Genomic DNA, 21,519 nt, shown 5'->3' with positions numbered 1-21,519 from the left:
CTTCCAGAAGGGGTTTCTCCAACAGTGGACGACGGAGAATTTGTCACAGGTTATTCACCTGACTCCATTGATGAAGGGATGCCTTCCCTGGTGGTTACGCCGTACAAATCTGACCAACTGCCACTCAATCGCTCCGATTTCCTGGGTAACGATAACCTCCGATGCCAGCAATACCGGTTGGGGAGCCCACTGTATGACCGAAGTGGCACAAGGCAGATGGAACTTCCCAGGTCACGGAGTAGTGTCCAACGTTCTAGAGCTTCGGGCAGCCCTCAAAGCACTCCAGGCCTTTCACCATCTAACACAGGGGGCTTCTGTGCTGTTAAGGATGGACAACACCACGGCAGTGGCTTATGTCAAGAGGCAGGGAGGAACACGCAGTATGTCTCTCCTCCAAGAAACAGAACCGATCATGACATGGGCTCAGCATCATCTGGCCAATCTCTCAGCGGTCTTTGTCCCGGGAGTGTTGAATGTGGAGGCAGACTTCCTATCTCGTTTCCAACTAGACAACAACGAGTGGTCCCTCCACCAAGAGGTGTTCAACTGGGTGTTATCTCTGGGGATTTCACCCGAAGTGGATCTGTTTGCGAGTCCACGCAACAGGAAGCTTCGGAAGTACTACACGAGATTCAGAGATCCTCAAGCTTTCGGAGTGGATGCCCTCACGGACAGGTGGAACTTCCAGTCTGCTTATGCCTTTCCACCAGTGCCAATAGTACTCCAATTCCTGCGGAGACTGAAGATGGAGGAAGTAGAGATCGTGGCAATAATCCCCTTCTGGCCCAACAGGCCATGGTTTCCTCTGCTGTCCCTTCTGAGCTTCAGGGATCCAATCCCTCTACCTCTCAGGTCGGACCTTCTGTCTCAGGGTCCTACTCTGCACCCTTGCCCTGCACGGCTGCACCTCAGGGCTTGGTTTTTGAGAGGGGGAGGTTGGAAGCTCTCGGATGTCCAGAGGAGGTGATTCCGACTCTCATGAGTTCAAGAAGGCCCAGCACCAACAGGGTATATGAAAGGATATGGGCCAGGTTCATGAGTCATCAGGCCCAGGGGTCAGGTCCAGTAGGTACGCCTACTGTTCAGCAGATTTTAAGTTTTTTGCAGTCTGGTCTGGATCTGCCCCTCTCGGTTAGTTCTCTCCGGGTGCAAGTATCCGCCATTTCAGCCTTTACCGGAATTCAGTGGGCAAGTCATCATCTGATCCAGCAATTTTTTAGGGGAGCAGTCAGGCTTAGGCCTCAGAGAAGGCCAAGATTCCCAAAATGGGATCTTCCTTTAGTTTTGGACTTTTTTTCCTCAAAGGATGTTGCTTCCATGTCTATCAAGGATCTTACGTTGAAGACAGCATTTTTGATGGCCATTTCCTCTGCTAAGAGGGTCTCCGAGATACACAATCTGGGTCACAAAGAACCTTTTTTGACCTTTTTTCAAGACAGGGTGGTCCTTATCCCTATGCTCGGGACAAATCCAAAAGTGACCTCTGTCTTTCACGAAAATGCTGAGATAGTTCTTCCCACCTTCAGAACTGATGAGAATTCTTCAATCCATCCTCTAGACGTGGGCAACACTCTAAGTCAATATTTGGAGGCCACATCCTCCTTCCGCCAATCGGATTTCCTTTTCGTTCTGCTACATGGCAAAAAGAAGGGAATGCGTGCATCTTCCAGAGCAGTGGCTGCGTGGATCGTTCAGGCTATCCAATGGGCGTATAGAGCAAAGGGCTTGGCTCCTCCAGAGGCGATCACAGCTCACTCTACTAGAAGCGTCGCTACGTCCTGGGCAGCTTCCAAGCACGTCGCACCTGACGTGATCTGCAAGGCAGCATCTTGGTCATCTGTTAATACCTTTCTTTCCCATTATTGTTTTGAGCCTGCTGCTTTATCTTCCGTTAATTTTGGCGTTCAAGTCTTGTCAGTTGACAGTGCCAATTAAAGTTTCTTTGTTCAGCATCTTCCCACCCGGGAGTGTATTGCGAGTTATTTCCCAAACGTATGCTGCCATGGAGTCTGTCAGGAAAACGGAAAATTGATATCAAATACTTACCGTAATTTTCCTTTCCTGATGGACTCCATGGCAGCAGGAGTCCCCTCCCGATTCCTGAGTAGGCTAGTTACAGAACACTGATGCTGAAAGGGAGCAAAGATTTATGGGAGTGGGGTCCTATGAGGTAGGAGAGGAGGCGGGGCCTACCCAAACGTATGCTGCCATGGAGTCCATCAGGAAAGGAAAATTACGGTAAGTATTTGATATCAATTTTCCGTTATTTACACCATAGTTTGTAGACGCTATAACTTTTGCGCAAACCAATAAAAATACGCTCATTGATTTTTTTTTGTCAAAGACATGTAGCTAAATATATTTTGGCCAAAAAAAATGACATAAAAATGAGTATATTGGATATTTTTTAAAAGACAAAGTTGAAAATGTCATTTTTTTTGCAAAATTTTCGCACTTTTTTTATTAATATCGCAAAAAATAAAAAGCGCAAAGGCAATCAAATACCACCAAAAGAAAGCTCTGTTTGTGGGAAAAAAAGGACGCAAATTTTGTTTAGGTACAGCATTGCATGACCGCGCAATTATCAGTTAAAGTCACGAAGTGCCAAGTTGAAAAAAAGGGTCTGGTCTTTAAGCTGCAAAATCCTCCGGGGCTTAAGCGGTTAATTGGTCACAGGTGCTTCAGGTCCTATATAACTTTCTGTATGAGTCATTTCTGAGCTTGCTCTTTCTTGAGTTTGCCACCTTTCTGCTTGCTGGAACTCAGAGTAACCAGAGTTTAAAACAGGAGATTATAACAGGAGTCTTCAGACCTATAAGTAACATTTGAATATTTCTATTAGTTGTATTATTGCTGTAACCGGGAAAATGTGTGCTAGCAAGATTAAAGGTTTTGTGCAGTGCACAGTGTGCCACATGTATACAATAAAGGAGCAACCGCTCCAGGATGGATACCGCTGTGACAGATGTGAGCGGGTTGCCCTTCTGGAAGCTCACATTAAAGATCTGGAGGAGCAAATTGCACCACTGTGCAGAACTGACAACCTTGAAAGGGGTCCTCTGCTGGCTGAGCAGGTGGTTAGTGGGGTTAATGGGGAGAGTGGAGGGGTAAGTCAGGAAGGAAGATGGGTTAATACAGTCAGAGAGAGTGGTAGGGGCTCAGAGAAAAGGAAGGCCAGCCCTGGGTTTGAGCACCCTAACAGATTTGCCACGTTGGGTGAAGATGTGAGGGTGGCAAGCTCAGAGGTGGCAGCCTTAGATGTCACTGCTAACCCTAACAGCCAGGAGAGCAGCCCATCTAGTAGGGGTGGTGAGGGTAGTGCAGGTAGACCTAGACTGTTGGTGGTAATAGGGGATTTTATAATCAGAAGGATTGATAGAATATTTTGTCGCCAGGATCACCTCATCTGAATGGTTTGCTTTCTCCTTGGTGCCAGGGCTCGGCATGTGGTGGACCGGGTTGATAAATTACAGGGAGGGGCTCGGCATGACCCAGCTGCCTTGGTCCACACTGGAACCAATGACAGAATATATGGAAGATGGAGGCTCCTTAAGAATAAATTGAATGAATTAGGCTGCAAGTTGAAAGGAAGGACCTCCAAGGTGATATTCTCTGAAATATTACCTGTGCCATGCACAATACAGGAAAGACAGGGCAAGATTAGACAGCTGAATGCATGGCTAAAGACCTGGTGTAAGGAGGGATTTGGGTTTTTAGAGCACTGGGCTCACTTTTCTTTGGGGTGCAACCTATATGCTAAAGATGTTTTGCGCCTAAATGGAAGGGGGTCTGTTGTGCTGAGGGAGAGGTTTATGGGAAGGCTGTAGGAGTATTTAAACTAGGATTGAGGGGGGAGAGTGATTTAGATTATAATGGAGCAGACAGGTCAGACAGGGGTCAGCCCCTATTGGTGGGTGGAATGGGGAAAGATGGAGGGGAGAGCTATGGCAGAGGATAAGAAGGTTCCCACGTTACAAACAACCATTGGAAATGGTACTATTTGTACCAAAATAAAAAATATGCAAAAAAGTGTGCAAAATGTGACTATGAATTAAAGTGTTTGTTCACCAATGCCAGAAGTCTGCCAAGCAAAATAGGTGAGTTGGCTCTGGTGCATGAGGAGAACTATGATTTAATTGGTATTGCTGAATCCTGGCTTCATTCTTCACATGACTGGGCTATTAATATTCCTGGCTATGCTCTCTATCGGAAAGACAGGGTAAAACGGAGGGGTGGTGGTGTCTGTCTCAATGTGAGAAGTGATCTCAAAGTGAGTGTGAAAGAGGACCTAGTGATATGGTCCAGAAATATTTAGACAGAATAAAGGTGGATAAAGCACCTGGACCAAATGGCATCCACCCACACATCCTAAAAGAATTGAGCTCTGTCATTTCAAAGCCATTGTTTCTCATTTTTAGGGACTCGTTAAGGACTTGAATAGTACCACTGGATTGGTGTAGGGATCAAAGTATTTGCCAAGTAACTATAGACCTGTTAGTTTAACTTCTGTAGTTGGGAAGATACTGTAGAGTTAAATAAAAGACCACATGGATAAGTCCTTGCTGGAAAAAAATATTTTAAGCAACAGACAGCGTGGATTCATGAAAGACAGAAGTTGTCAAACAAACCTGATTTCTTTTTTTGAGGAGGTAACTAAAACCTTTGATAGAGGGGTGGCTGTGGACGTAGTATACTTGGATTTTGCAAATGCGTTTGACACAGTTCTCCACACACGGCTAATGTGTAAGGTAAAGTCTACAGCCTTGGAAAGATCAGTTTGTAAATGGATAGAAAACTGGCTAAAAGATAGAATTCAGAGAGTATTGGTTAAGGATTCTTACTCTGAATGGTCTAAGGTTATCAGTGTTGTACCCCATGGTTCAGTGTTGGGACTAGTGATCGACCGTTATCGATTTTTCATTGCCAATACCGATATTTTGGTCATCACGTATTGGTATCGGCCGATATGGGCCGATATGGGCCGATATTTTCATACATTTAAAAGAAATGTTTTTTTTTGTTTTGTTTTTTTTTTTTACTTGACAGGTCTTTTGTTGTAGGGATCTGGGGGTCTAAAAGACCCCAAACCCCTCCTCTGCACTTAAAAGCATTCAAAATGCCAAGTTTGGCTTTTTGAATGATGTCATTTTTTTAAAATCTGGCGCCAGTACTCGGAAGTACGAAAGTCAAATGTGGCTTTGATCGGGTCTTCGGTGGCCGTGCAGGATGGTTGCCCGGGTCTCCCGGTGGGACGGAAGACCCGGGCGAGCCGCGGAAGGCGGCGGGAGGGGGGGGACGTCCCCTCCCGCTCCTTGTAATGACAGCCAAGCTGCTTCTGAGCCGCATCGGTTGTCATTACAAGACAGTCGACCATCAGCTATGGACGCCGGTACTGGGGTGATGCCTCTAGCTGCAGGCATCACTCCGGTACAAGCACTTTATGAAATATCGGTAACCTCCGGGGCCGATTCCGATATATGGGGGAAAGTGCATATCGGCTCTCTATATATTGGCTTTGCCGATAATCAGTCAATCCCTATTTGGGACCCTTACTTTTTAACATCTTTATAAATTAAATTGGTCTAGGATTAAAAGTATCATTTCAGTCTTTGCAGATGACACCAAGCTATGCAGTGGAATAACTTTCTTACAGGATGTCTCCAACTTACAATCTGACCTCAATGCACTGTTTCATTGGCCAACTATGTGGCAAATGAGGTTTAATGTTGGTAAATGTAAAGGTATGCACTTGGGGGCTAAGAATATGCATGCATCATACATACTAGGGGGATTAGAATTGGGGGAATCCATAGTGGAGAAGGATCTGGGTGTTCTGTAGATCATAGGCTTATTAATAGCATGCAATGCCAAGCAGCAGTTTCCAAAGCAAGCAAAGTCCTTTCTTGTATTAACAGAGGAATGGACTCTAGAGAGAGAGAGAGATATCATTTTGCCCCTGTACAAATCATTAGTAAGACCTCATCTGGAATATGCAGTTCAGTTTTGGGCACCAGTTCTCAAAAGGATATTGGGGAACTGGAAAAAGTGCAGAGAAGGGAACCCAAACTAATAAGAGGCATTGAGGAGCTCATCTATGAGGAAAGATTAGAGGAACGGAATTTATTATCTCTTGAGAAGAGGAGATTAAGGGGGGATATAATCAACATGTATAAATACATAAGGGATCCATATAGTGAACTTGGTGTTGTTATTCACTTTAAGGTCATCACAGAGAACAAGGGGCACTCTTTACGTCTAGAGGAAAAACAGATTTTGTCTCCAAATACAGAAGGTTTTCTTTACAGTAAGAGCTGTGAAAATGTGGAATAGACTCCCTTCAGTGCCAGTTCACATATGTGCGGCTGCGGCGATCGCATGTAATGTCGGAGCGCACTGCTCCTTCATTACATGTGATCGGCTGTGCGGTGCGAGTTCAGCCATACACTTTGTATGGCTAAATTCGCACTGCACCCGCACCAAAGTCGCACAGGACCCTTTTTTTCGGCCGCATCAGGATCGGATCGCACAGTGGTTCACACTTGTGCGATCCGATCCTGTGCGAACTGTAAAGATCGCACTGCGATATGCGATCAAACTGGGGGTGTCGTTAACATTTCATTTACACCCCCTGCGTATCGCATATGGCAGTGTGAACTGCCAGGGGTGCGTTTGCGATGCGGGAACAGGCTACGAATTCGCAGCCTTCCCGCATCGCATAAGTGTGACCCGGCACTCAGAGGTGGTTCTGGCCAGCTCAGTAGATTGCTTTAAAAAATTAAAAAATTATGTACTGGGTGTACATAATATAAATGGGTACTAATACTTTATAGGTAAAGTTGATCCAGGGAATATCCGATTGCCTTTCGGGGTATCAGGAAGGAATTTTTTCCCCTGCTGTAGCAAATTGAATCATGCTTTGCTGGGGTTTTTCGCCTTCCTCTGGATCAATTGCGGTTATAGGATTGTGTATATGGGATTCTATGGTTGTGTTTTCTTTACTGTTTTTTGTTTTTTATTGGTTGAGCCAGATGGACTTGTGTCTTTTTTAACCTGACTAACTATGTAACTATGTAAGATTGTGAAAAATATTTTTCTTGAAAATTTGATAAAATTGTAATATAAAAAAATAAATAAATGGAAGAATAGAAATAAAACCATTTTGGCTAGTAAAACAGCTTATTTCTATGTATTTCATCTGTCTATTTAGCTGTTTTACTGGGGTTCATTTTTAATAAAAAATAAAATTTCTGCCTACATGGCTCTTTTTTTAATCTACAGAAATAGAAAACATTTGGACTTTTGCTACTAAGTACTTGAGAATATTGGCTCATGTAAGCTCTTCCATAAAGTGCAGTATGCAGTCAGTGTGGTCCTTAAAATTAAACTCCTGCCATTTTTTTATCTAGTATTGGAAAGAGTGGGGAAGGTTTAGATACCTTAAGACGCCTGCTACCCAGAGGAGTAGCCAGCTCACCATCCCAAACCACACACAGGTACATTTTAAAGTCAACATTTAGAGGGAAAAATGCCAGACAAGCATGATAAGAGACATGCTATGTCTCTTCTGCATTAAAGTTGCTTATTGGCCTGTCTGCCCCGTACACTGAGCTGCGCACACACAAATTAGGCAATACTGAGATGATCAAACTCCTTTGCATGTGCAAGAGTTAAAGCATCTTGGCCCGGCCAATGAAAACAGCTGAAGATCAACACCTAGAAGCAGACCCCTGAAGATGTTAGCAGGCTGGCAAGGAGCTCCAGGACACTACAGCACTGGAGTGAATAGGGCGGGAAAGGATTCAGTCCACTGCCAGGTCATTAATGCTGTCCATGACTCCAGTAAAGACCCCAACTCTACCTCTGCCACTGCCTTTGCACTAGGGCTTGGTTTCTGGTTCCCATCTTTGGAGTGCAGGATTCTGGTGTCACTGATACATTATGTAGAATACACTATAGCAAGGCAGGGAAGATCAACTCAAGGCAGACACCTGGCAAGACCATAGTTGGGGAAGAGCAAAGACAGCAGCAAAGTGACTAGGTGATCCCTTTTTTTGTAATTTTCGTATTTTAATGAAAATAGAAAACTCAGAGTCGTTATTGTGAAGATAATATATTTATTTGCATAGACTCAAAGCATCTTTCTTGTGGCGTACAACATAAATATCTATAAATACATCTAGGATTTGTCTTCTTTGCAACACTACAAAATAAATAAATAAATAAGCAACCCTCCCAAAATAAAATGCAAGATCCTCTAAAGGCTGCAAGACACCTGGCACCCTTCCACAAATTGACTCCGGGGCTGTGTCCAATAGCCAGAGCTTATCCAAAAAGAGTTAAAGCTTATAGACTCTAAATTGCATACAGTGAAAATGACAATCCTTGCAAAATGGACAATAACAACAATATAACAAATTAGGCTGGGGTGAGACATGAAGACCTCCTTTCCTGTAGGTCCTCCTCCTTTTCCTGTAGGACCTCCTTTCCTGCACAGTTGCCCACTGCTTATCCTCCAACATATCAAAAATTAATGTGACCTTAAGGGGTTTTGTAGGTAGCATAGTATAGGATTGTTAAAGGCGTGGAAGGGGTTAACATAAATGCCAAAAATACTTTTTTATTTTAAATTATAGTAGTAGTTGTTTTTCTTTTATCTTTTTTTTTTTTACAGGGGTATCCAGTCTTGTCATCCACTGGGCTCCTATCCAAAAATTCACTGTAACAGTGCCATCTTAGGAGCATTAAAGGGCCCGGGCAATGCAGTGCACTGGGGCCCTGCCTACACAATCACCGACGAGAATAAAAATGCAAATAATCGATAAGGCGATAATTATTGGTACAGCATTGCAAGGCTAATGACAGCTTCCAAGTTCGCGGCTGGGTCCGGTGAACACACACATGGATGGGAGTCAGACTCTACTGTCCTGTGTGTGCCTGTTCCTGTGGAGGTGGACACGCATTTTTGCAGTTGTGGACTCCCCCTCCACGGCCCAAGTGGCCTGACAGCTGTGCAGGGCCGACAGGCGCTTGCCACCTGCTTAGTTTGGCAGGCGGGATGCACACAGGAATCGGGAATAAAGCTTGGCTGGGGCGCTTGGCAGGTGGGTCCCCCCTGGGCAAGTGGGGCCCCCGGCAACTGCCCAGTGTGCCCATTCAGTAAGATGGCCCTGCACTGTAACACAATCAAAGGTAAGAAGGGGGAAGGCTTGCAGTCAACTGCTACCTCTTCATGAGCATGCAGCTAGTTTATTGCGTTTATTTCTCTTGAAGCTCACTTCAACAAACTGCAGGGTTCTGTTGTATGGAAAGGTTGAAAAAATGTATGTATCTGCCAGGGCTCCTATATACTGCCTGTTCACTCTGGCCTTCATGCTCACCCTCATTGTCAGATAAAACCCAAGTTGTGTTTCCAGCCTGTCACAACCCTTTTAATTTTGTCATGTAAAGTAAGACAATAAAACTGTGTAAAAATTGACACAAGCTATTAAAACTATTCGTAATATAACAAAATAAGGCACTTGGGCACCAATTGAACCCACAAATTATATAAAACAACACAGATGTTAAAAATTGATACATACGTTATATAATAGTGCAAAGTATGTTGATTTGCAATCAATATTAGGAGCCTTAGTTGCTCCACAAAATAGAGTTCACATAAACAAAGCACTGACATGACTGCTCATTCAATTTAGACATCTGAATCGAAAATAAAAAGATAATAATATATTTAGAATGTTGCTTTTAAACATATTTGTAGCTTTCACCCATGTCTCCTCTTGAAAAAGGTGCAAGGATGTTTTTCTTAGACAACCACTTTTTTATAGTTGTGTTATTGTGTAGTGATTGGCTGCCCCAGCTGATAGACAGCTAAGAGAGCCAATCACAAAAGAGGCAATTGAAAAATTAAAAAACTTCTCAGGAGAATGCCCGCACCGGTTTCAAAAGGCAAACACAAAAGATAAAGCTTTTAGTTAAACTTTGATCCTGTGCTCAGAATTGATTACATTGGTGGATATTTGTGAAATAGAGAATAGAAAAGCAGAGGTGTTCTTGACAATCTTTAGATTCAATCCATGAGAATCCTAGCAAGATTGCAAAACCACAGCTATCATTATCTGGTGATGGTCAGACCATGAGGGCTTATTAACACCATAATGAATGCAATTGAGGCAGCACTCATGAAGGCCCAGGGCAGTATTGAGACTGGGGTATCCATACCTGTGCATGTTCAGCCTGGGTCACTCTGCGTCATTGGTTGTTTTGGTGCAAGTGACCATGTGCATAACAAACAACAACGCTGTGTGGCCCAGCCACCTGCACCTTAGCTACCAATGACGTATGCAGCCTGAGACACCAGGGTCCTAGCAACCAGTGATACTGTGTGTACCTGCAGTGTCAATCAACCAGTGACACAGTGTGGCCCAAACCACCAGTGTCCATCGGCCAACAACAATGGACATAAAAATGGCTGCCCCAAGTGGCATTCATTGCTGGAACAACCCTGGTATTATTGCATGCACTATGGCAGTGATGGCAAACCTTGGCACCCCTGATGTTTTGGAACTACATTTCCCAGGATGCTCATGCACTCTGCAGTATAGTTGAGCATCATGGGAAATGTAGTTCCAAAACATCTGGGATGCCAAAGTTCACCATCACTGCACTATGGTGTGAACAAGCCCTAAAGATAACATTAGGTTTCTATTTTGGGTATTACTTCCCTAAGTCGTAGGAACCCATTGACAAATCTAAGCATAATGGGCAACACCAAAGTTCCACCTCTGAAACTAATTTCACCAAAACCCTAACCTTTATGGAAATACATTTTGAACATTTTGTATTAAATACAAATGTATATACAACTTAGCTTTTCATCTTCACCTGACATATTCATTCGTCCCGTAATACATTCCTAAACTCACAGATAAATATTAAAATAAATAGACCATTTGAGTTAGCGACAAAGGACCCAGTGGTCCTTTATTTTAAACTAGTGCAACGTTCCAAAGTAAAATAAACCCCCCACCAGCCATGGGTAGCACGAGGGCTGACTTCTAACAATTTGGATATATTTTTTGGACTCTTGCATAAAGATGTCTAAAGAGAACAGTTCTTTTCACCCACAGTGATCAATCAGTTCCTGTCATGTTGTAAGTGAAAAGAAGGATCTGCTTTGTTGCTTTTTTTTTTTTAAATATCTTTATTCCTTTCAGAAATTTTATGCATAAGAGTGGATCAGGAAGAGCCAAAAGGAACACCCAAATATTTTTCTTCCATGCAATATGCTTCCATTAACCTATGGATTTTACAATTTTAAATTCTCTGTATGGTATTTATTTTGAGTAAGTAGCAAAACCAGTCTGTGTTGGTTTTGCACTGTACATGTATCAGATCTTGAATAAAGTGTAATGTATCTAGACTGTTTTGTGATACCGGATCTCTGCCAAAATGTTGTTCAGTGTATGTATAGCCAAAACTTTTTTCTATATTTGTGGATTTAGTAGGAAAAGGTTAAAATCCTGTCTGTGTTCCTTTGGGGTGACTTTTCTTCACTTCCTGTCCTGGACACGTAACAGGAAGTGAGAAATAATATCTCTACAGTATGAGGTGGGTTCCCCTCTTAGAGAGTTGTCACTGGACAGGTATCCCCATTGGAAGATTTACCCCTACTGTATCTCTTGTCCCATGGACAACTCTACAGTTTGGTTTTCCCAACACTTTCTGTCTTGGTGACAGTTGTTACCTGGACAAACAGAGAAAGTAAAATTTTCTCAAAGCAACACAGACAACAATAAAAATTTAACTGGCTTGAATCCCTCACCACACTATCTACAATTAAAAAATGAATTAGCTATGCACACTGTACACCTTAAAGGAAGCCTATTGGTAGAAAATTTGGAGGCTGCCAAAGGTTCCCTCTGAAAATGCTTACTGCTTTTAATTCTTTTTTGGGTCACAGGCCCAAAACAAATATGCAGAAAGTAAAGCCGGTTCGAAGTCAGATTTCTTGATCTGCATACTAGTTTTGGGTCAGTGGCTCAAATAATACTGCAGCCAGAGTCAGCATGACTGCCGGGCAAGTAGCACTTTCCTGGAAAGGTCAGCAATGGTAGCTTATATATATTTTTTCCTACTTGTTTCTTTTAAAGTGGAGAAATGAAAGCAAAGGTAGACCAACAATTCTGCTGCAAAAAATTAGTAAGTAGTAGCTAAGATTTAGAAAATTTACCTTTTACCTTTTAAAGCTAACAGAAGCTAGGTTTCTTCTGATAGCTAGTCAGCTGACCAATGCCAGTCACATGCTTCTATACCCAGAAGTACTGGATATTTTTCTTTGCTCCTATTGGCCAAACAAAGCAGTGCTGGAGCAAAGAGAAGATGATTATATGCTGCTGATGTGGCCATGTTTAAATGAGCCTGTTGCTGCCTTGCATGGTAAAAGGACAGGTTTGCTTTAAAGCAAAAATGTTAATATATCTTTGCTTTCACTAGTATAGGTCCTATTTTACTATTTGAAAATCATTTTTCTTTTATAGCGTGCCTTATGGATAAAATGCAAAATGTTTACTTCTTAGCTTGGCATGTTGCATTAGGCTAGGTTCACACATGTCCACCTGCAGTTTGCGGTCCGGAGTCTGGTGCGTTTCTGTTCACCGGTTCAGGTACGATTCAGGTGCAAATTTGTGCCTAAATTTGCATCTGAACTGGACCCAAAAATGCACAGAACCCTTTTCAAAACTTCACCGCAGCTGCCCCGGACATGTGTGAACCAGCTCCATTGAAACCAGTCACATTCACATGTTATGTGATTTGGATGCGGTTAAAACCCATCCAACTCGCATATACACTATATTGTCAAAATTATTGGGACGCCTGCCTTTACACGCAGAGAACTTTAATGGTTTTCCCAGTCTTAGTCTGTAGGGATCAATATTGAGTTTGTCCACCCTTTGCAGCTGTAACAGCTTCAACTCTTATGGGAAGGCTGTCCACAAGGTTTAGGAGTGTGTCTATGAGAGTGATTGACCATTCTTCCAGAAGCGCATTTGTGAGGTTAGGCACTCATTTTGGATGAGTAGGTCTGGCTCGCAGTCTTCACTTTAATTCATTTCAAAGGTGCACAAAATCATTTGGAGAAGGGGGGATTATGGTGTGGGGTTGTTTGTCAGGGGTTGGGCTTGGCCCCTTAGTTCCAGTGAAGGGAAATCTTAAGGTGTCAGCCTAAACATTTTGGCCAATTTCATGCTCCCAACATGGTGGAAACAATTTGGGGATGGCTCCTTCCTGTTCCAACATGACTGCGCACCAGTGCACAAAGCAAGGTCCATAAAGACATGGGATGAGCAAGTTTGGGGTGCAGGAACTTGACTGGCCTGCATAGAGTCCTGACTCCAACCTGATAAAATAGTGGAGACTGCGAGCCAGGCCTTCTCATCCAACATCAGTGCCTGACCTCCCAAATGCGCTTCTTAAAGAATGGTTGAACATTCCCATAGGCACACTCCTAAACCTTGTGGACAGCCTTCCCAGAAGAGTTGAAGCTGTTATAGCTGCAAAGCGTGGGCCAACTCAATATTGAACCCTATGGACCAAGACTGGGATGCCATTAAAGTTCATGTGCGTGTAGAGGCAGGCGCCCCAATACTTTTCAACATAGTGTATGTAAACCCAGCCTAACATTGTACTTTTTTCCTTTTTTTCTTTTCCTAATTTACCCACAAGGCCCAGAAAGTCACAAAGAGCTCTGATAATTTGATAATTTTACCATCCAATTTATATATATATATATATATATATATATATATATTATAACTATTATATAATATATAATAGTTTGTGACATTTGAGTCCAAGAATGGCTTCTTCAATCAGACCTAGTCGTTTTAAATTTTCCTAAACTATAGTACCTAATGCAGGTATTGACTAAAGTGACCCTGACAACAGGTTACACTTTTCAGACTCAATATGTCTCTAGAATGCATGAATGTAGCACTTACTCGAGCTCAGAAGTTCTCTTCAATCTCCGACTCCTCTGTCTGCCTGTGCAAAGCCCAGTGTTGGAGGTTGAAGACACTTCAGAGCTATTTACATTTACAAACAGGAAAACGATTTAACAAGATAACAGTTGCTACATTTATGCACTCTAATGACATATTCAGTCTGCAAAGTATAACCTGTGACATGGTTACCTCAAGTCCTTGTCTATTCAGAAACAGGTTGACGGCCTTGCGCTGGGAAAGATATTCTCTTTTTTAGTGGGGCTGACGTGGGTGGGTATTCCTATCTTTGATGACATCTTCTGGGTCATCAGGGTCCACCTTGTCATACTGATTATGTCTTACTGGTTCTTGATTGAAATTTGACCTGACGTCTTGTTCATTCTTTGGTGTTGGAATATTATTGGTTGTCTTCTTTCCTCCAATATTCCAGGGGTCTGGATATAGCTCAGCGCTTCTGGTGTGCCGGACTGGCTCTGGAGTGATAAATCGGGTAATAGGAATCTTGTTCTCCATGGATAAAAACTGAGAATAAGGTGGCAAGTCCATTCCTGGGCGGAAAAACTGTTTTGGCTTTTTGAGGCTCAGCAGATAGTTGTGTTTTGGGGAATGGTAGACATCGTGACGATTCTCCAAAGTTTCGTGCTTGAATACGCAGTCGTCGTAGGTAAAGTAGTGCTGGTAAACAGTACACATCAATTAATATTATTATTTATCAGGATATATCTTTTGATTATGTTAAGCTTTCTACAAAGTAACTGAATTCATATTAGAAATTCAGATTATAATTATCTCTAAAAATCACCCTTTAAGGCTGAACTCCAGGCAAACAGGTAAATATGACCCTGAAATACAAATATGTGGACTGTTTTGCCTGCCAAAGGATTTATAATACTGGGTGGTTGGTCTTGCAATCCACCCACTGCTTCTACAAAGCATAACCAGGTCTGGGACATTCATTGAACCTGCTGTAGTACTCAAGGGATTTGTAGGTGGCTATGAAGACACTTTCAAATACTAACAATACTTTCTTTAAAAATACTTTTTAATTGAGCTAGTAAAAGTTTGGTCATGTGTTAAATAGTGTGAAAGTCCCAGTGGCACAAATAACTTCTGACTATTAATATGGTTAGAGTAACAGCCCAGCATGAAGAGTGGAGCAATATGGAATGTGCTCAGGGCCATCAATAAGAGGGTACCACCAGTCCTCCTGTATGGGGCCCAGGGGGAATCAGATGTGGGCAAGACCAAGAGGCTAATCAGTGTGGTGGGGGTGTGAATACAGGAACAATTCCCTTTGTGTCGCTCTCTGCAGCAGCTGAAAGCAGGTTTTTACCCTCTCCAGGTTGCTCTCAGCTGCTGCAGGGAGAGATTGTAATTGCACCCCCACCAGACCAGTCATCCTGTTTGTCCTGCCCACATCTAATTCCCTCTGCTGTGTGCCCCCCCCCCCCAAGACTGCGAGCTTCGCTCTCCCTCTGGCTGCTGCGGAATCATGGAGGTAAAGGGGGAGTGTTCAGAATTGGGTGCGGGGGAAGGGACTGGTAAATACAGTATTTCATTTACCAGTCCCTTCCTTTTCTGAATGAACACAGTGACTGATCGGTATTGTGTTCATTCATATCTGAAGCATAGAGAACTGTGTTCACACACAGAACATTATTTATTAACTCAATACAATTTTATCTTTTAGATTTAGCAGGATTTTTAAAATTATTTTATTTTTAGTGAAAATATCGGTTTGATATTTTCTGGGGGATGGGGACAGGGGGACCTTCTCAAATAGGCTGTATGGGTGCGGGAAACCCATGGTTTCTAACAGCAGCCCTGAATGTGCTGCACAGGATACAGAATGGGATACTCTGACATGTCATATACAATGCAATTTACAGAGAAGATACCCCACCATGTATTCTAATACACTTAGTACATACATCACGTACCCATACCTTACCCTTACATATTACATACCCTTTTTCACTCACAGAAAAATTAAATATAAATAGCTCCAGAACATACCTACATGCTGGTATTTGGCGCCTTATAATTAAGTGCTCAACATGTATCTATATATGTATCCTTCCATTCCTGTAGCTGGGGCATTTAAGCTTGAGGGAAGAAGGGGATGGGGACAGATGACCCTCATATTATGCCCCTTCTTTGTAGTCAAGGCCATGGTAGTCATGGCTGTTTTTTTGGATTCAGATGGTAAGAGAAGGCGTGGTAGTCTCCATAATGTGGGAATTGATATGTGTGTAGGAAAAATGTATGTAAACTTTCCTGTTGCAAATACAGAAGTCTAGTAATTTTTAATCATTCATCAAGCAATATGGTTGGTAAGAAAATGGATGAGGCAACAAAATCTAAATAGTTACATTTCTAAAATTTTGTGCACAAGAATATTAGAATGTAACCTATATATGTTTATACTCTAAACTGCTGGTCAAGAGCTGATTTTAATGAATAATTATTCCTGCTGTCACCAAGTTACGATCGATGCCATGAAGGTTGTGTTGGCTGGACTTCTTTTTGGCGTACTGAAGCTATCTGCTAACTAAATTGTTGTTTCTATAATTACAGCAACTGTCCATGGTGCTGTAACAATGCTTATAACATATTTTCTTCCAGAAAATAGAAGAAAATTAAAAAAATCATTATGTCTATATAGTTAGCATTGACACATTGTCCATTTTATAGTATATGACTACTTCTTTAATACTTACTGATCCAAAAGCGTTTCCAAATCTATCCATACATAAGTAGCGACCACTTTTGACACCAGTGATGACAACTTTACCAGCAGACTCTGATTTAATCATTAATGCACCTTTAAGAGAAAAGAAGTCACGATTAAAGACAGAGAAAAAAGAAAAATCGTATTTTCTGGTTCAATTTAAAGTATTTTTTTAATATTTTTGTAGTTGTGTTTTCCAATATTAACAAACATTTTTTTTAAAGATTGTCAATTTTTAAACTGCCATGTTCTGAGCCTCACGTGCTTTAAAATTATTGTTCAAAATTTCCTTTAAATTTGTCAGGTCTTGTAGTTAATTTTTCCTACAGAGATTATTATAAAAGCAACTAACTCCTTTCGAAATCAACCTCATTGACTTTTTCCTTTAATTATATTTTTTAAAACAGGAACAATACTCTATATTGTTATATATTCTTGCACATGATTTTCAGCTATGTATCCAATGTATTTAATTGCCATTTTTTGTGTATTTAATATTTATATTCTCATTCTTACTATAGGTGTCTATAATTGTTCATGGTATTTACAGCTGTCAGTGAAATATTTCAATTCACATAGACGCAGTATTTCTGAGATTTACAATTTCCACTCTGCAACACGCAAAATCTCCTATTGGGCGCAGTGGGGTTCATTTGGAGTACTTTTTTCATTTAGTCTGGTAAGCCTGTGCTCATTTTTAATACCTGATCATGGGGATAGAAACTTAAAAAAATATTTCCTTTGCATTTGATTAAATGATTGAAATTAATAAAGTTTTAATGAGCTAAATCAACCCAAATGAGTTCTTGATGATTCTCTACAACTCTAAATTAATATGACAGTTAGTAATAACAGTTTTTTTTAAATTTGATGACCTATCTGAGCTGCCTTACAATGTCAAAATTCTAATTGCTTGGTTACTGTTTTAAAGTTGCAAAAAAAAAAATGCTAGCAGCAATTTAAATTTTTTTTGAAACTGTTTTTGTCATCAGTTTTGCAAAAACTGTCAGCTTTCACTAGAGAAAAATATGTGTTGCCAAGGCTGGGTTCCTTCTGAAAATGCTGTCCTTGAGCTTCAGTACTGCAGAGTCAAAGAACATACATAGAACAAATGAGAAAGTCAGAGAAAAGTCAAAAATCCTTACCTCTGTAGTAATTAATTGATGATTTTTTTTATAGAGGGGAAAAAGGCTGTTCACTTTGCAAGGGAACTTTCAGTTTGCAAGGGATTTTTCCCTTAGCTACTAGGCGGATTCGTTGAATATTCACTTTGCAAAGAATACCCAATCACATGCAAGGAAAATACAAAAAACTGTTTCTGCTTGCACATAATTGGATGTTGAAAGTCCAGTAGATCTTTACTCCATTCACTAAGCTAAGAGAAAATTTATTTGCAAAGTGCACAGTCTATTTGCTTTCTGGAAATCAAAACCAGAGTACCAGCTATGACAGCCAGTCAAATAGCATTGTCAGGAGTGGTCATTACTGGCAGCCTGCATATTTTTACATTATTGGGTTTCTTAAAATTGCTAATATCATCGCTTATGAAAATGATTACAATTGTTCTGTCACAATTTTCTCTACATCACACATTTTGTCAATTTCAAACTTACTGTATATGGTTTGATGCGGGGATCCATCAATTCGCCCATCATGATTGATCTGCAGGTGGAAGCTGTTCCATTCTGTCGCTGTGTACAGGTGCATCAGTCTGTCTGGAGTCCCCCATCCAGAACTGATTACTGGAGAGGAATTAGGAAAGGCAAGACTGACCTTTAGACTAGACAGGGCAAATATGAAGAGCCCCAACCTATTGCCTAGTCTGGTGCTGGACATGCCTCTTTTTTGTCTTGCCTGGGGGAGATGCTAGTGTAATCTGATCTGTCTTCTGTCCTCTTGCTCTGAGATTCAGATGCTTCCCAACTTTTTTGCACTATATATAAAGGCTAACAACTCAGTGACATCACACAGGAAAAGCTTATTAAGAACATCCTTTTTTTGTCCTAACAGCAGAAATTTAAGAGAGCCCTGAGACATAAAATACTTAAGGAAAGGGAATTCACGTGTATGCCCTTGGGGGAAAAAAAATCTGCGTTACTTTTTTATTACTCTTTATTACTTAACAATCACTACGTTTTTGACCTATTTTATCCAGTTTTATAATGTTATTACCAAATAAGTGTTATATCTTTTCTCACTAAATTATTTTTAAATAAAATATTAAAAATTTCTATACAAATAATATTAATTTACACAAAAATAATATAACTTCTTTAAAACTATTGTTTTATACAAAAATGTATCAATATAAGATATAAGTTTGTATAAAATATATTAAAATGTAAAAGCTTAATTTAGATTATATCCACTATTTTTATAAAAGTTATCATTGTCATATAAAACTATAATATAGAATGATACAAAAAATCTTAAATTTTTTTAATGTAATTTTATGTGGGCGTATACTTGTTTAGGTGTACATATAACATATTTTAATGTATCATTTCTACACATATATATATATATATATACATATATATATATATATATATAGAGAGAGAGAGATATATTTATATTATTATTATTTTTTTTGCTTTATCTTGTCTTTGGTGGGGATTCAGCATTTTTAACGTTCTATATAAGGTACAAGACAAAATGGATAATTATTCCACAAACTCTTATTCCACAAAACTCTAAAACTGGTTTTATCAAATGATCCTGATCTAGAACTTAAAATCAGTTTTGATGTAATAAAACCTAAAAATGGCAAAGGGCAGTTGCTGTTAATTTTTAACATTTTTTCTAGATTTATTTTGCTTTTTTTTTTTTTTTCTTAACTTTACTTTTCTGATAGAACATGCAGTTTAAACATTGTTAAAATTGAAAGTGAAAAATAAATGCTCCAGTTTTGTTTTTAACATCTAGAGGGCAGTCACTTGACAGAAAATGAAACCTTTCAAAAATTATCCACTTGTAAAGCACAAGATTACATTGTAGTCTGCAATGCTATTCCCAAGAGCCCTTGTGGCTCACTATGTAGATGTGGAAAAGCATTGTTGTGACAAAAGTGTGTAACCTAAAAAGATTACAATATTTAAACTAGCAATGCAGTAATAACCAATGGTGATAAAAAAAACTATTATATATATATATATATATATATATATATATATATATATATGTATATATATATATATATATAAATATATATATATATACAGTATGTTGAAGCTGTTCTTACATCCAGCAATGATTTTTTTTAATGCCAAGGTAGGTTTGATGTGTCATTTATTAAATCTTTGCTCTATTACTTGGGACACTGGACTATGCAAAAATGCTCCTAATTCCTTGTAACTTCACTTTTGCTGAGAAAAAAACATTCCCCTCTGGGTGATCTATGTACATTACAAGGATTTTAAAAAAACGTTTCGCAGTTTCCTCCCTTTTGTTATTCTAAGGCTCCGTTCACATCTAGGCGTTTTAGGGCGATTTTTTTTTTTTTTTTCGCTCTAAGCCTCAGCTCTAAAAACGCCCAACAAGACAAATCCAATTCATTTCAAAGGCCCCTGTTCACATCTGAGCATTCTGTCGCCTTAAGCAAAATGCCCATCCCTGAAAAAAGTACATGAACTTCTTTATTGGCAGATTACAGGCATTTTACTGATTTTCATTGGTCACTTGTCAGCTCAAAATTCCTACACAAAAAACGCTGCAAAAAAAGCCTGACAAAAAGCCCGAAAAGCGCCTGTAAAAATAGCAACACCTAGATGTGAACAGAACCTGAAGAAATCCCTGTGTTTGTCTGTATCCATGTGGAAAAGTGAGTCTAATGAGAGTGGTTTCATAATTATCAGTCAGCTGTGCACCTGCAGGGCTCAAGTGAGAAAAGTTGTAGGGTCTGCATCCCTTTAGCCGTGATTTTTTATTAGAAATATCTTACCAAAAATTACATTTTTTTTGCAGGGGATGCCTGAAATCTGACTTGTATCTTAGTGCAGACTTCTGGGAGAATTGGTGAGCCAATCACACAAGCAGGAAATGATGTTTCTGGAGAGCGTTCTGTACACAGTCTGTGTACAGAACACCTTCAGGTAGCCATATTGTATTGCATGTTACAGACTATTACAAAGCTGCAGATTGAAAAGGAAAGGTAATTTTTTTTATAAAATTCAATTACAACATGACTTGTGTCGCAATTGTATGCGTATATTATTTTTTGGTTATTTGCTATTTTTTTTACCCACATAAGTGGCGTTACCCCCTAAGTTTAACATGGTAACTATAGAATGCAAAATCTGCATACTCACGTTTGCCCTATTTAGGAAAAGTATGCTAACAAGTAAATGTATTGTAGCTTATAGCAACCTTTAGGAAAGCATGATTTGTACAATTTACTGTTAAAAGCTCATTGATTTCTAAGGGCAACAAGACATTTTCCTTTTTAGCACATGTTTTTATGCAAAAGCTCTTTAATTAAATTTAATTTGAATTTCCTAATAGCATAAATGTAGTGATTGCCAGTTCACATTGTTATATTGTTGCATACGTAATGACCAGACGTAGAAGTAAAATTAAGCAATCAGTAAATCTGCTGAATATAAAGAAGAAAAAATTACCCTTTCTATGAAATGCACCTCTGTTATTTAGCTCCACCCACTTTACCAAGCTTATAGGCCACATTTGCCTCCAGCCTTAGCTGGCTTGTCCAAACCCAGTAGTGCACTCACCACCAGTCTCTTCTTGGAATTTTTTGGCTCTTAGGCTATCGCCCCCTTCCAAAAAAAG

General features: G+C 40.2%; 1 protein-coding gene across 1 annotated transcript; it reads right to left on the bottom strand.

The window, feature by feature from the left end:
• Positions 1 to 13,839: 13,839 nt before the first annotated feature.
• On the bottom strand, positions 13,840 to 18,867 carry FGF23 (fibroblast growth factor 23). The gene is made up of 3 exons (XM_082256917.1): positions 18,348 to 18,867; positions 16,724 to 16,827; positions 13,840 to 14,678 (listed from the first exon to the last, which is right to left on the bottom strand). The coding sequence occupies exons 1-3, from the start codon at positions 18,568 to 18,570 to the stop codon at positions 14,256 to 14,258; spliced, it is 750 nt and encodes a 249-aa protein (XP_082113043.1). The 5' UTR covers positions 18,571 to 18,867; the 3' UTR covers positions 13,840 to 14,255.
• Positions 18,868 to 21,519: the final 2,652 nt, after the last annotated feature.

Source organism: Pelophylax lessonae (genome assembly GCF_965119305.1).
Source record: "Pelophylax lessonae genome assembly, chromosome: 4".
In the NCBI taxonomy this organism is placed as follows: domain Eukaryota; kingdom Metazoa; phylum Chordata; class Amphibia; order Anura; family Ranidae; genus Pelophylax; species Pelophylax lessonae.
The sequence above is the reverse complement of the archived record's forward strand: the minus strand, read 5'-3'. Positions and strand labels throughout refer to the sequence as shown.

Bases quoted from the DNA above. Each gene is read 5' to 3' on its own strand.
- FGF23 (XM_082256917.1), bottom strand. From the start codon at position 18,570: ATGTCCAGCACCAGACTAGGCAATAGGTTGGGGCTCTTCATATTTGCC. The intron at 16,828-18,347 runs GTAAGTTTGAAA...TTTCTCTTAAAG, and splicing joins CCCGCATCAAACCATATACA to GTGCATTAATGATTAAATCA. The intron at 14,679-16,723 runs GTAAGTATTAAA...ACTGTTTACCAG, and splicing joins TTGGAAACGCTTTTGGATCA to CACTACTTTACCTACGACGA.